This window comes from Macaca fascicularis, chromosome 7, assembly GCF_037993035.2.
Source record: "Macaca fascicularis isolate 582-1 chromosome 7, T2T-MFA8v1.1".
NCBI lineage: Eukaryota > Metazoa > Chordata > Mammalia > Primates > Cercopithecidae > Macaca > Macaca fascicularis.
In genome coordinates this window covers 41,470,437-41,482,130 of record NC_088381.1, presented here as the reverse complement: position 1 = coordinate 41,482,130, position 11,694 = coordinate 41,470,437, and the positions used below count along the sequence as shown (strand labels likewise).

Below are 11,694 nucleotides of genomic sequence, written 5' to 3'. Positions count from 1 at the left end.
GCCATTCTCCTGCCTCAGCCTCCCAAGTAGCTGGGACTACAGGCGTCCGCCACCTCACCCGGCTAGTTTTTTTTTGTTGTTGTATTTTTTAGTAGAGACAGGGTTTCACCGTGTTAGCCAGGATGGTCTTGATCTCCTGACCTCGTGATCTACCCGTCTCGGCCTCCCAAAGTGCTGGGATTACAGGTTTGAGCCACCCCGCCCGGCCCTGTTTGTTTTCTAATTTTTAATTTTTTTTTTTTTTTTTTTGAGACAGGGTCTTGTTCTGTTACTTAAGCTGGGGTGTAATGGTGCAATCACAGCTCACGGCAGCCTCAACTTCCCAGGCTCCAGTGATCCTCCTACTTCAGCCTCCCAAGTAGCTAGGACCACAGGCATGCATCACCACACCCAGTTAATTTTTATAGTTTTGGTAAAGACTGGGTTTTGCCATGTTACCCAGGTTGGTCTCAAACTCCTGAGCTCAAGCAATCCACCCACCTCCACCTCCCAAAGTGCTGGGATTATAGATGTCAGCTACCATGTCTGGATGCGACTAGGCTAAGTTTTAAAAGGACTTGATTTAAAGGAAAATATTAAATGGATAATAATTTAAATAGCAAAAATCTGGAAAGTGATGCATGAATGGCTGAAACTTTAGAAACAGGACTGGAAGACCCTTGGTCAGCGGCAGTAAATAGTGGTCTCTGGCCACGTTGGTTTGCAAACACAAGGTGATTCCTGAGGTGGCCCCTCCTATCTGGTCCCCCTAGGGCAGGGGTTCCCAAACCCTAGGTCACAGGGCAGAAGGTGAGTGTCCAGCTAGCGATCACTATCGCCTGAGCTCTGCCTCCTCTCAAATCAGCAACCGCGTTAGATTCTCATAGGAGCGAGAACCCTATTGTGAACTCTGCTTGTGAGGGATCTAGGTTGTGCGCTCCTTATGAGAATCGAATGCCTGATGAAACTGTCCCCCACCCCCGATCCCCAGGTCCATGGAAAAGTGTTTTCCACAAATCTGGTCCCTGGTGCCAAAAAGGTTGGGGACCACTGCTCTAGGGGTCATGCAGCTCTGGGCCCTGGTGTGTGTGGTGTGTGTGGTGTGTGTGGTGTGTGTGTGGTCTGTGTGTGTGTGTGTTAAGGAGGAAAGGCAGGCCTCAGAAGTGTGAGCTGCAGCCCCTGGAGTCAGCTCTGAGGTCTTGAAGCTCCCCCACTTGACCTGTGTGGGTGCCCTTCCTCTCTGTTTTCACTCCTTGTTTTAGGTCCCGGCTCCTATTCTCCTCTGTCAGGCTCAGTTTCAGCCTTGCTCATTGTCTGAGGAGCCATCTGACAGGAGGGAGACTCTGGGGCTCTCTGAGGAGGCAGCTGTACTCTGGGGCCCTCCCTCTTGGGCCTCCAGGCCTGGCCAAGGGGGCCAGTTCCATGCAGCTGAGCATCAGGCCTAGCAGTCGGCGAACTTCTTGGGCCCAAGGGACTGAAAGAGGTCACAAATCCCTGCCAAGGCTCTTGCCAGCTGACCCTGCGGTCTGGGGTCAGCTCCAGAAGAGGAGGCCATCATGGAGGTCGAGTACACACACTCTAAGGCCTGACACAAAAGGGCCTGTGGGGCAGTGTCTACCCTCTCAGGAGGAAGCCCTGTGGTGCGGGAAGGGTTTGGAGGGGGTTCCATCTACCTGCAGCCCCCTTACTACAGTAGCCCTTGGCACAGCCCAGCCCACCTTAATTACTCCATTCATTCACTCAGTAGGATTTGGATCCTGAATAATCATGATCATATATATAGATAAACTTTTTTGCTGTTTTGAGACAGGGTCTTGCTCTGTCACCCAGGCTGGGGTGTAGTTGGTGCAATCACAGGTCACTGTGGCCTCAACCTCCTGGGCTGAAGCCATCCTCCTACTTCAACCTCCTGAGTAGCTGGGACTATAGGCATGCACCACCACACCTGGCTAATTTTTTTTACTTTTTGTAGAGATGGGGTTGCCTAGGCCAGCTTCAAACTCCTGGGCTCAAGCAATCCTCTCGCCTCGGCTTCTCAAAGTATTGGGATTACAGGCGTGAACGACCACACCTGGCCTAATAAACATTTTTGAGGTGTTTCTTCCCATACCTCTGTGCTGAGTGCTCTTCACAGAGGATTTTATCTAATTTTCACAACAGCACTGGGGGTGCGTCCTGTTATTATCCCCACTTAACATATGATAAAGTAAGTCTCAAAGAAGTGGAACCATCTTGCTTAAGGCCGGATGTAGGGCATGGAGGAGCCAGGATTTAATCCCAGCAGTGTTTGATTCTGAACCTGTGCTATTTCTCCCATCCACGTGAAGGGAAGGGGGAGTTCACCACTGGAAAAGAAAGTCGGTCCTTTGACCTAGACTTGATCCCCAGTTTACATAGAAATAGTTATTTCTGGCTGGGCGTGATGGCTCTTGCCTGTAATCCCAACACTTTGGGAGGCCAAGGCAGGCAGATCACGAGGTCAGGAGATTGAGACCATCCTGGCCAACATGGTGAAGCCACGCATGGTGGCGCGCGCCTGTAGTCCCAGCTACTGGGGAGGCTGAGGCAGGGGAATCGCTTGAAACTGGGAGGTGGAGATTGCAGTGAGCTAAGATCACACCACTGCACTCCAGCCTGGCAACAGAGCAAGACTCTGTCTCAAAAAAAAGAAAAGAAAAAGAAAAACAGAAATAGTTATTTAGGCCGGGCGCGGTGGCTCAAGCCTGTAATCCCAGCACTTTGGGAGGCCGAGACGGGCGGATCACGAGGTCAGGAGATCGAGACCATCCTGGCTAACACAATGAAACCCCGTCTCTACTAAAAATACAAAAAAATTAGCCGGGCGAGGTGGCGGGCGCCTGTAGTCCCAGCTACTCGGGAGGCTGAGGCAGGAGAATGGCGTAAACCCGGGAGGCGGAGCTTGCAGTGAGCCGAGATAGCGCCACTGCACTCCAGCCTGGGCGACAGAGAGAGACTCCGTCTCAAAAAAAAAAAAAAAAAGAAATAGTTATTTATATTTACATGGCTTAGCCTACTCCGAAAAGCTATTCTTGAAGGATTATCAGTCACCTATACCTGAGTGTGAGTGAGTTTTTGATCCTTGTGACCTTGTACCACAAATACTTTCCCATTTACCATCTCATTTAGTGCCTGCCAACTAAGAGCAGCTATCATTGTCCCCATTTTACAGCTGGGGAGACTGAGACTCAGGGTGGTGTGGCGATGGGTCCTCAGCCACACCGGTGGGCAGTGCCCTGGCCAGCATCCCAACCAGCTCCGCTTTGGGTCGGCCACTCTGTCCTTAACACCAGCTTCTTTCTCATGGCCTTTCTCCCAGAGCACATCTCCGCAGGAGGGAGGGGAGCCAGCAGGAGGACCCACGGTCCCGGGAGAAGTGGCTGAAAGAGAGAAAAGAGGCTATATGGACATACTGCCTGGAGTCCTGATTTCAAACCATGAGTCCTTGTCGGACTTCCAGATCTGAACACAGGAATGTAAGGTCCGCCCTTCGTAAGAACAAGACAGCTGTCTTGTGTCCTCTCCCCCAGCCCTCTACCGCCAGCCTTTTTTCTGGCCAAAAGACCCTTGGCCAGAATAGTCCTTTAACCATTCTTCTTACGACATTGTCTAATTATGATGATTAGACATAAGTATGAAGAAAAACATGCAGTTTTGTTGTTTTTTTTTTTTTTTTGAGACGAAGTCTCGCTCTTGTCCCCCAGGCTGGAGTGCAATGGCACAATCTCAGCTCACTGCAACCTCTGCCTCCTGGGTTCAAGCGATTCTCCTGCCTCAGCTTCCCAAGTAGCTGGGATTACAGGCGCCTGCCACCACGCCCAGCTAATTTTTGTATTTTTAGTAGAGACAGGGTTTCACCATGTTGGCCCAGCTGTTCTCAAACTCCTGACTTCGTGATCCACCCACCTCGGCCTCCCAAAGTGCTGGGATTACAGGAGTGAGGCACCGCGCCTGGCCAACATGCAGCTTTTAAGTTAAACAATGTATATCCCTTTTGTGGGGGAAGACTTTTCAACTGAGGAGCTGTGGATTGCTCACTGTCCAGGGATGTCACTGAGTTGAATTTTACGCAATTAAGTGAAATAATCAGATCGGCACTTAACTTTCTGATGTGACTGGAAGATGGTCTCTAAAAAATCAGAATCTTTTTTTTTATTATTTTTGAGACAGAGCCTTGCTCTGTCACACCCAGGCTGGAGTCCAGTGGTGCAATCTTGTCTCACTGCAACCTCCACCTCCCAGGTTCAAGCAATTCTTCTGCCTCAGCCTCCTGAGTAGTTGGGACTACAGGCACGTGCACACAATGCTCGGCTAATTTTTGTATTTTTAGTAGAAACGGGGTTTCACCATGTTGGCCAGGTTGGTCTCGAACTCCGACCTCAGGTGATCCACCCGCCTCAGCCTCCCAACGTGCTGGGATTACAGGCGTGAGCCACCGTGCCCGGCCTTTTTCCTTTGAGGCAGGGTCTCACTCTGTCACCCAGCAGGCTGGAGTGCAGTGGCACAATCATGGCCCACTGCAGCCTCAACCTCTTGGGCTCGAGGCAATCCTCTAACCCCAGTCTCCTGAGTAGCTGGGACTACAAGTGCATGCCACTATGCCTGACTAATTTTTTATAATTTTTGGAGAGATGAGGTTTTGCTATGTTGCCCAGGCTGGTCTCAAACTCCTGGGCTTAAGTGATCCACCTGCCTTGGCCTCCCAAAGTGCCGGGGTTATAGGAGTGAGCCACAGGACCCAGCCAGAATCCATTTTTTAAATGTGGGTATGTCCCAAAATACTGCAGGGAAGACCTAGATCAGGGGTTCTTAACCTCTTTTGTGTGTGCCATGGCCTCCTTTGTCATTTGGTAAAAACTTGCAGACCCCCTTCTCAGAATAATGTTCTGAAATGCACAAAATAAGCTAGCATAGGCTTACAAAGAAAACCAGTTGTATTAAAATGTAGTCATCAAACAATTTTAAAAAAATATTTTGACATAGTACTAGATAGTGCTTCCTAATTAATGCATGAAAGATCAAGAGCTAACAATAGGTCCAAGAACTGCTATAATTTTGAAATAGTGATGAGTGTAAACCATATTTTGAAATATCTTCAAAAACCATTATATGATTTGAAAATATCTGTAATTGCTAGTGACATCATCATGAGTCCTGCTAATACGGCTGTGGTTTGTTGCCTACATTCATCATTGAAGAGAATGCTAAAATTCAGATAGAAATTAGTGAAAATAAAGATATATTTTTTCTCTTCCAAATTTTTAGACTCCTTGAACTCCATCCTTTGATCTTTAGGGTTCCCTTAGATGCCAGATTAGGAACCCTTGGTCTAGTTCTATCTTTTATTTTATAGCATGTATATGTAACTATATCCAACAATTACAACAAATACAACAATCCAAACGTATCCAGATTTTGTGGTTTTCAAAATCTGATTAAATTTACCAATAAATTAAGTGCCTGGCAGGTAGCAGGTCTCGATAAAGGGGTGTCTCTGTGCCCAGGGCCTGGGACTCCTGCTTGTAGTTATGCTGCTCATTCTTCTAGGGATGCCCACAGCCTGCTTGGCACTGGGCCAGGCCTTTCCCCACTGTTAGCAGCTTTTATGCCCCAATGCCACACTGCTGCCACTTGGCAGGTGAGAAATAACATTAAGTTTGAGGATATTTTGACTGCCCCTCAATCCTGGGAGGAGAGTGGTTTCACAGCCCAGCCTTGAAGAGCCCCAGGCTCTTTCCCCTAGGGCCCCAAGCTGCCTGCATCCTGGGAATCCCCTGGAAGCCTTTTGCGCCTGCTTCCCCTCTTGACTCATCTGAGGTCGCATGAGGAGCAGTCATGAGCCGCGTGACAAGGTCAGTGCTGACAGGCTCACAAGATACCCTGAGTGCCTCCCAGGAGAGCTGGCAGGTCCTCAGAGAGGAAAGAGTAGATAGATCCTAGAGGAGAAGTCCACTCCAGCCCCTCAGGCTTCAGGACAGGGCCCGAACAGAACTCAGGCCCTGGCTCCAAGAGTTCATCCTCCACCTCTCCCTGCTGCCAGGCTACCCTTTCCCCTGTCCAGATCCTCGATTCCCTGGGGACTCTTGCTCCCCTCTAGCCAAGCTCTGCCATCCACCTCCTTCTTTAGAACCTTCCCCCCTTATCCATCTGCCTTCCTATCAAAATCTGCCTGTTCTGTGTCCCATCAGCATCTGCTCCCAAGGCAACCCCCAGTTATCAGGGGTGCATGCAATGTGGAGCAGAAAGACCTGTATTCAAGTGTGGGCTCTGATTGGCTATGGAATTCCTCTGCCTCTCAGGGCCTCACTCAGTGTCCTCATCTATTCCATGGACACGTTTAAATTGCTGCCCTAACTTTCATAGCTGTTATGAGGAGCAAACCCATTTCTCGCTGCGAAATCACTTTATAAACTGTAAAGCACTTTCATAGCTGTGATTTGGGACTCACGGCTGGCCAAGTTGTTTGGTGTTTCACAATTACCAAGATCCCTCTGGGGAAATGATACAAAGGAATGGTTTTAGTGGTAGGGTTTCTGGCAGATAGAGAGATCCGTATAGCCAGAGGGCCCTGCCACATATTCCTACCTCCTCCCCTGAACCACATCCCAAGATGTGGCCTTACAGGCAGAGTTTTGTCTTGAATATGCTGAGAGTTTGAAGTGACCCCTCTGAACCCAACACAGGAAATTGACTGGGGAAGTGTTGGGGTTCATGCAGACTTGCTTCTGCTTTAGATGTGATTCACCCAGTTTGTCTTCGCAACAATTGTGGAGCCAGGCAAGAGAACGGTAGGAGGATGAAACATCTGTTTCTGAGGAAGAAAGCCAGGAAGATACCCCACTGCAAGGCAGAGCCTGTGGCCCACAGGGGGGCATTTTCCTTTTTTGTTGTTGTTGTTGTTTTTTGAGACAGGGTCTCACTCTGTCACCCAGGCTGGAGTACAGTGGCATGATCTCAGCTCACTGCAACCTCCGCCTCCTGGGTTCAAGCAACTCTCGTGCCTCAGCCTCCTGAGTAACTGGGATTACAGTCATGTGCCACCACGCCCAGCTCATATTTTTTGTATTTTTAGTAGAGATGGGGTTTCACCATGTTGGCCAGGCTGTTCTCAAATTCCTGACCTCAAGTAATCCACCCATCTCGGCCTCCCAAAGTGCTGGGATTACAGGCGTGAGCCACCACGCCCGGACACGGGAAGGCATTTTTAAATGCTTGCTTGGCTTGGGAGCCTGGAGTGTGACCTGATACAATCCTGCAAGGTTTAGCACCAGAAAGCTTGGATTCTACACCCTGCTCTGCCACATTCAAGCTGTGTGCCCATGGGAGGTCACGGGCCATCTGTGGGCCTAGGTTTTCTGTCTGTTACAGCTCTGCAGTAATTCCCAACTCAACAGGGTCTTATGAGGATTCATGGGCTCACAAGACACAGAAATGCCTACATTTATGTTGGGGAGTAAAGTGCCTAGCTGTGGCACTGCCACCCAGCCCAGCACATATCTAGGTCTCCGGGGTGTCTGTCTCCCCACTGGGCTGACTCTTGCAGAAGAGAGTCACATGCTGAGACCTGTGGGTGTTCACTCTGCACAGTGGCTAAACGAAGGGAGGGAGGGCAGTGCACCCACAATCATCATTCCAGAACTCACGCTGTGTCAGGGCCAGATGCCTGGTAAGTTCCCTTTCTTCCTGTGAGGCTGTGATAGTGTGTCTACGTTTGTGATGTTTTCAGATATTTCACTTAGTTTTCCCCTGTGGGGGTCACAGAACATTCCGGCCCTGGCCAGCAGTTGCCCCAATGTCTGGGAGTGTTTCATCCGTGTCCTTTGTCCTTTTTTGGTGCCAATTTGGTTCAAATCCCAGCTCCAAAATGCACTAGCTATAAGCTTGGGCAAGTCACTCAACCACTCTAGTTAGACATATGTTCAGCTTGACATGAACATGTCAAATTGTTTTCTAAAGTAGTTGTGCCAATTTTTACTCCCAACAACTGAGCAAAAGAGAGCTCATGGTCCATATCCTTTGTCCCCTTTGTACTGTCAAAGTGTTTAACTTTTTTTTTTTTTTTTTGAGACAGATTTTTGCTCTTCTCACCCAGGCTAGAGTGCAATGGCACGATGTCAACCCACTGCAACCTCTCCCTCCCGGCTTCAAGCAATTCTCCCACCTCAGCCTCCTGAGTAGCTGGGATTACAGGTGCACACCACCACACCAGCTAATTTTTGTATTTTTAGTAGAGACGGGGTTTCACCATGTTGGCCAGGCTGGTCTCAAACTCCTGACCTGAGGTGACCCACCTGCCTCGGCCTCCCAAAGTGCTGGGATTACAGGCGTGAGCCACCGCACCCAGTCCAAAGTGTTTAACTTTTGCCAACCAAATGGATGTAAAATGATATTCACTATGGGGCTTATCTGTATTTCTCTTAACATTAAGGAGGTTGAACATGTCTTCATGTTTATTAGCCAGACATGTTTTCTGTTCAGTGAAATGCCTATTTTTTATCTTTTTGTTAATTGATTTGTAAAGAGTTTGCTCTGTCACATAGGCAGGAGTACAGTGGTGAGATCATAGCTCACTGCAGCCTCCAACTCTCAGACTCAAGTGATCCTCCTGCCTTAGCTTTTCAAGTAGCTAGGACTGCAGGCTCAAACCACCAGGCCTGGGTTTTGGGGTTTTTTTTCTTTTTTTTTTTTTTTTTGAGACAGGGAGTCTCTGTGGAGTACAATGGTACAATCATGGTTCAGTGCAGCCTCGACTTCCGGGGCTCAAGTGATCCTCCCTCAGCCTCCTGAGTAGCTGGAACCACAAGCATGTGCCATCACGCCCAGCTAATTTTTGTATTTATTGTAGAGATGAGGTTTTGCTGTGTTACCTAGGCTGGTCTTGAACTCCTGGCTTCAAATGATCCTCCCAAAGTTCTGGGATTCAGCCTCCCAAAGTTCTGGGATTACAGGCGTAGGCCACTGTGCCTGACCTAAAGGTTTTAACCTTTAACTTTTTGAGTTATTGATCCAGCTAGAGTTGATTTTTTGTGTATAGTGGGAGGTAAATATTTCTTTTTTCTTTTTCATATAGGTAACCAAATTTCTAGTTCCATTTATTGAATAGTCTAGGGCCACTTTTTAAAAATTTTCTGGAGCCAATTTTTTTTTTTTTTTTTTTTTTTTTTTTTTTTTTTTTTGAGGCAGAGTCTCGCTCTGTCACCCAGGCTGGAGTGCAGTGGCGCCATCTCAGCTCACTGCAAGCTCCGCCTCCCAGGTTCACGCTATTCTGCTGCCTCAGCCTCCCAAGTAGCTAGGACTACAGGCCCCCACCACACCCGGCTAATTTTTTTCGTATGTCTAGTAGAGACGGGGTTTCACCATGTTAGCCAGGATGGTCTTGATCTCCTGACCTCATGATCCACCCGCCTCAGCCTCCCAAAGCGTTGAGATTACAGGTGTGAACCACTGCGCCCGGCCCATGGAGCCAATCTTTTTTTTTTTTTTTTTTTTTTTTTTTGAGACGGAGTCTTGCTCTGTAGCCCGGGCTGGAGTGCAGTGGCCGGATCTCAGCTCACTGCAAGCTCCGCCTCCCGGGTTTGCGCCATTCTCCTGCCTCAGCCTCCTGAGTAGCTGGGACTACAGGCGCCCGCCACCTCGCCCGGCTAGTTTTTTGTATTTTTAGTAGAGACGGGGTTTCACCGTGTTAGCCAGGATGGTCTTGATCTCCTGACCTCGTGATCCGCCCGTCTCGGCCTCCCAAAGTGCTGGGATTACAGGCTTGAGCCACTGCGCCCGGCCATGGAGCCAATCTTAACTGGGTCTTGAGGGGACAGGAGAAGAGTCTAGCTGAAATTTGACTGACACAGAATTCCCTATTAGCTTGACCAAGGACTACCTGGGAGGGTCACATTCAACAAGGCTAGAGACAAAAGTAGCCCCTGCCTGCCTCCAAGCTCAGCACTATTTTTATTTATTTATTTATTTATTTGAGACGGAGTTTCACTCTTGTTGCCTAGGCTGGAGTGCAATGGCACGATCTTGGCTCACCGCAACCTCCGCCTCCCGGGTTCAAGCAGTTCTCCTGCCTCAGCCTCCCAAGTAGCTTACAGGCGTAAGCCACCATGCCTGGCCTATTTTATTAACAGATGTAACATATGTGTATGGCAAATAATAATAATTCAAATAGTTTTGAAAAGTATCCAATTGTTGGTTGGGCGAAGTCACTCACACCTGTAATCTCTGCACTTTGGGAGGCCAACACAGGTAGATTGCTTGAACTCAGGAGTTTAAGACCAGCCTGGGCAATATGGCGAAACTCCATCTATACATAAAAAATACAATAAATTAGATGGATGTGGTGGCATTTGCCTATTGTCCCACCTACTCAGGAGGCTGAGGTGGGAGGATTGATTGAGCCCAGGAAGTCAAGGCTGCAGTGAGCCATGAAGGTGCGCTGTACTCCAGCCTGGGCAACAGAGACCTTGTCTCAAAGAAAAAAGAAAAAAAGAAAGAAAAGTATCCAATTAAAAAGTAAATTATCCTACCTCTAGAACCACTACCCAGAAGTAACTATGTTAATAGTGAATGATTTTTATATCCATGTAGTGTAGGAAACAAAAAAAAAAAAAAAAAGGAATAATTTCTCTCCCTGACTGCAAATAACACACTCATGCTCCATTTCTTGATTTATCATTTCTAGAGTAACTCTAGTTATTCTCTGCTGGAAAAGTTCGTTTCCTTACATCTACCCCATCTCTCCTCCCTCCTCAGCTTATTCCCAATACTAGATCTTTTTAAAAATAATGTTAGGCCAGGCGCGGTGGCTCACACCTGTAATCCCAGCACTTTGGGAGGCCGAGGCAGGCGAATCACCTGAGGTCAGGAGTTCAAGACCAGCCTAGCCAACATGGCAAAACCCAGTCTCTATTAAAAACACAAAAATTGGCCAGGAGTGGTGGCACGCACCTGTAATCCCAGCTACTTGGGAGCCTGAGGCAGGTGACTCGCTTGAACCTGGGAGGCGGAGGTTGCAGTGAGCTGAGATCGCACCACTGTGCTCCAGCCTGGGCAACACAGTGAGACTCTGTCTCAAAAATAATAATAATAATGTTAAATGTTCTGCCAAATCCTGAAGCTGCTGCCACAGCTGTATTTCAGGAAGCCCAGTCCTGTGAGGATGCCGTCCCCCCTCCGCAGGAAGACGTCAGACAGGACACTTTCCATCACCCTGCTTCCTGATTCCAGGCATCGATGCTGAGCTGGACAGAAGGAAAACAGCCTTTTGGTGTCTGAGACAACAGCACAAATGACAGGACTGGCCTTGTTTCCTGAATGGGAAGGGGGTGGGGAGAAGAATGCTGCAGTGATCCAGGCTTGTTGATGCCCTGCCATAGGCACCCTCTGTGGCCTTGGGCAAGTCCCTTCTCTTGCCTCTCCACCTGTAAAGTGTAGGTTATGGGGTTCCTCCACCTTAGACTTTCTTGGGTCAGAATTACAGAAAGAGGCGGCTGTAGGAAGAACTTTCCAAAAAAGAGTAGAAAAGCCTCTCCTTACTCAGGAGGCTGAGGCAGGAGAATCGCTTGAACCTGGGAGGTGGAGGTTGCAGTGAGCCAAGATCGCACCATTGTGCTCCAGCCTGGGCAACAAAAGCAAAACTCCATCTCAAAAAAAAAAAAAAAGAAAGAAAGAAAGAAAGAAAAGAAAAGAAAAGAAAGGAAG

At 48.5% G+C, this 11,694-nt stretch overlaps 1 protein-coding gene across 1 annotated transcript in view; it reads right to left on the bottom strand.

Annotated features, from left to right (window-relative positions):
- Positions 1-381: 381 nt before the first annotated feature.
- The window catches only part of PLEKHO2 (pleckstrin homology domain containing O2), a 48,367-nt gene continuing 37,054 nt past the window's right edge, over positions 382-11,694 (bottom strand). The window contains exon 6 of the mRNA XM_073996044.1: positions 382-3,377. Within this exon, the coding sequence (XP_073852145.1) occupies positions 3,210-3,377 (168 nt within the window). The 3' untranslated portion in view covers positions 382-3,209. The remainder of the gene's footprint in view (positions 3,378-11,694) is intronic.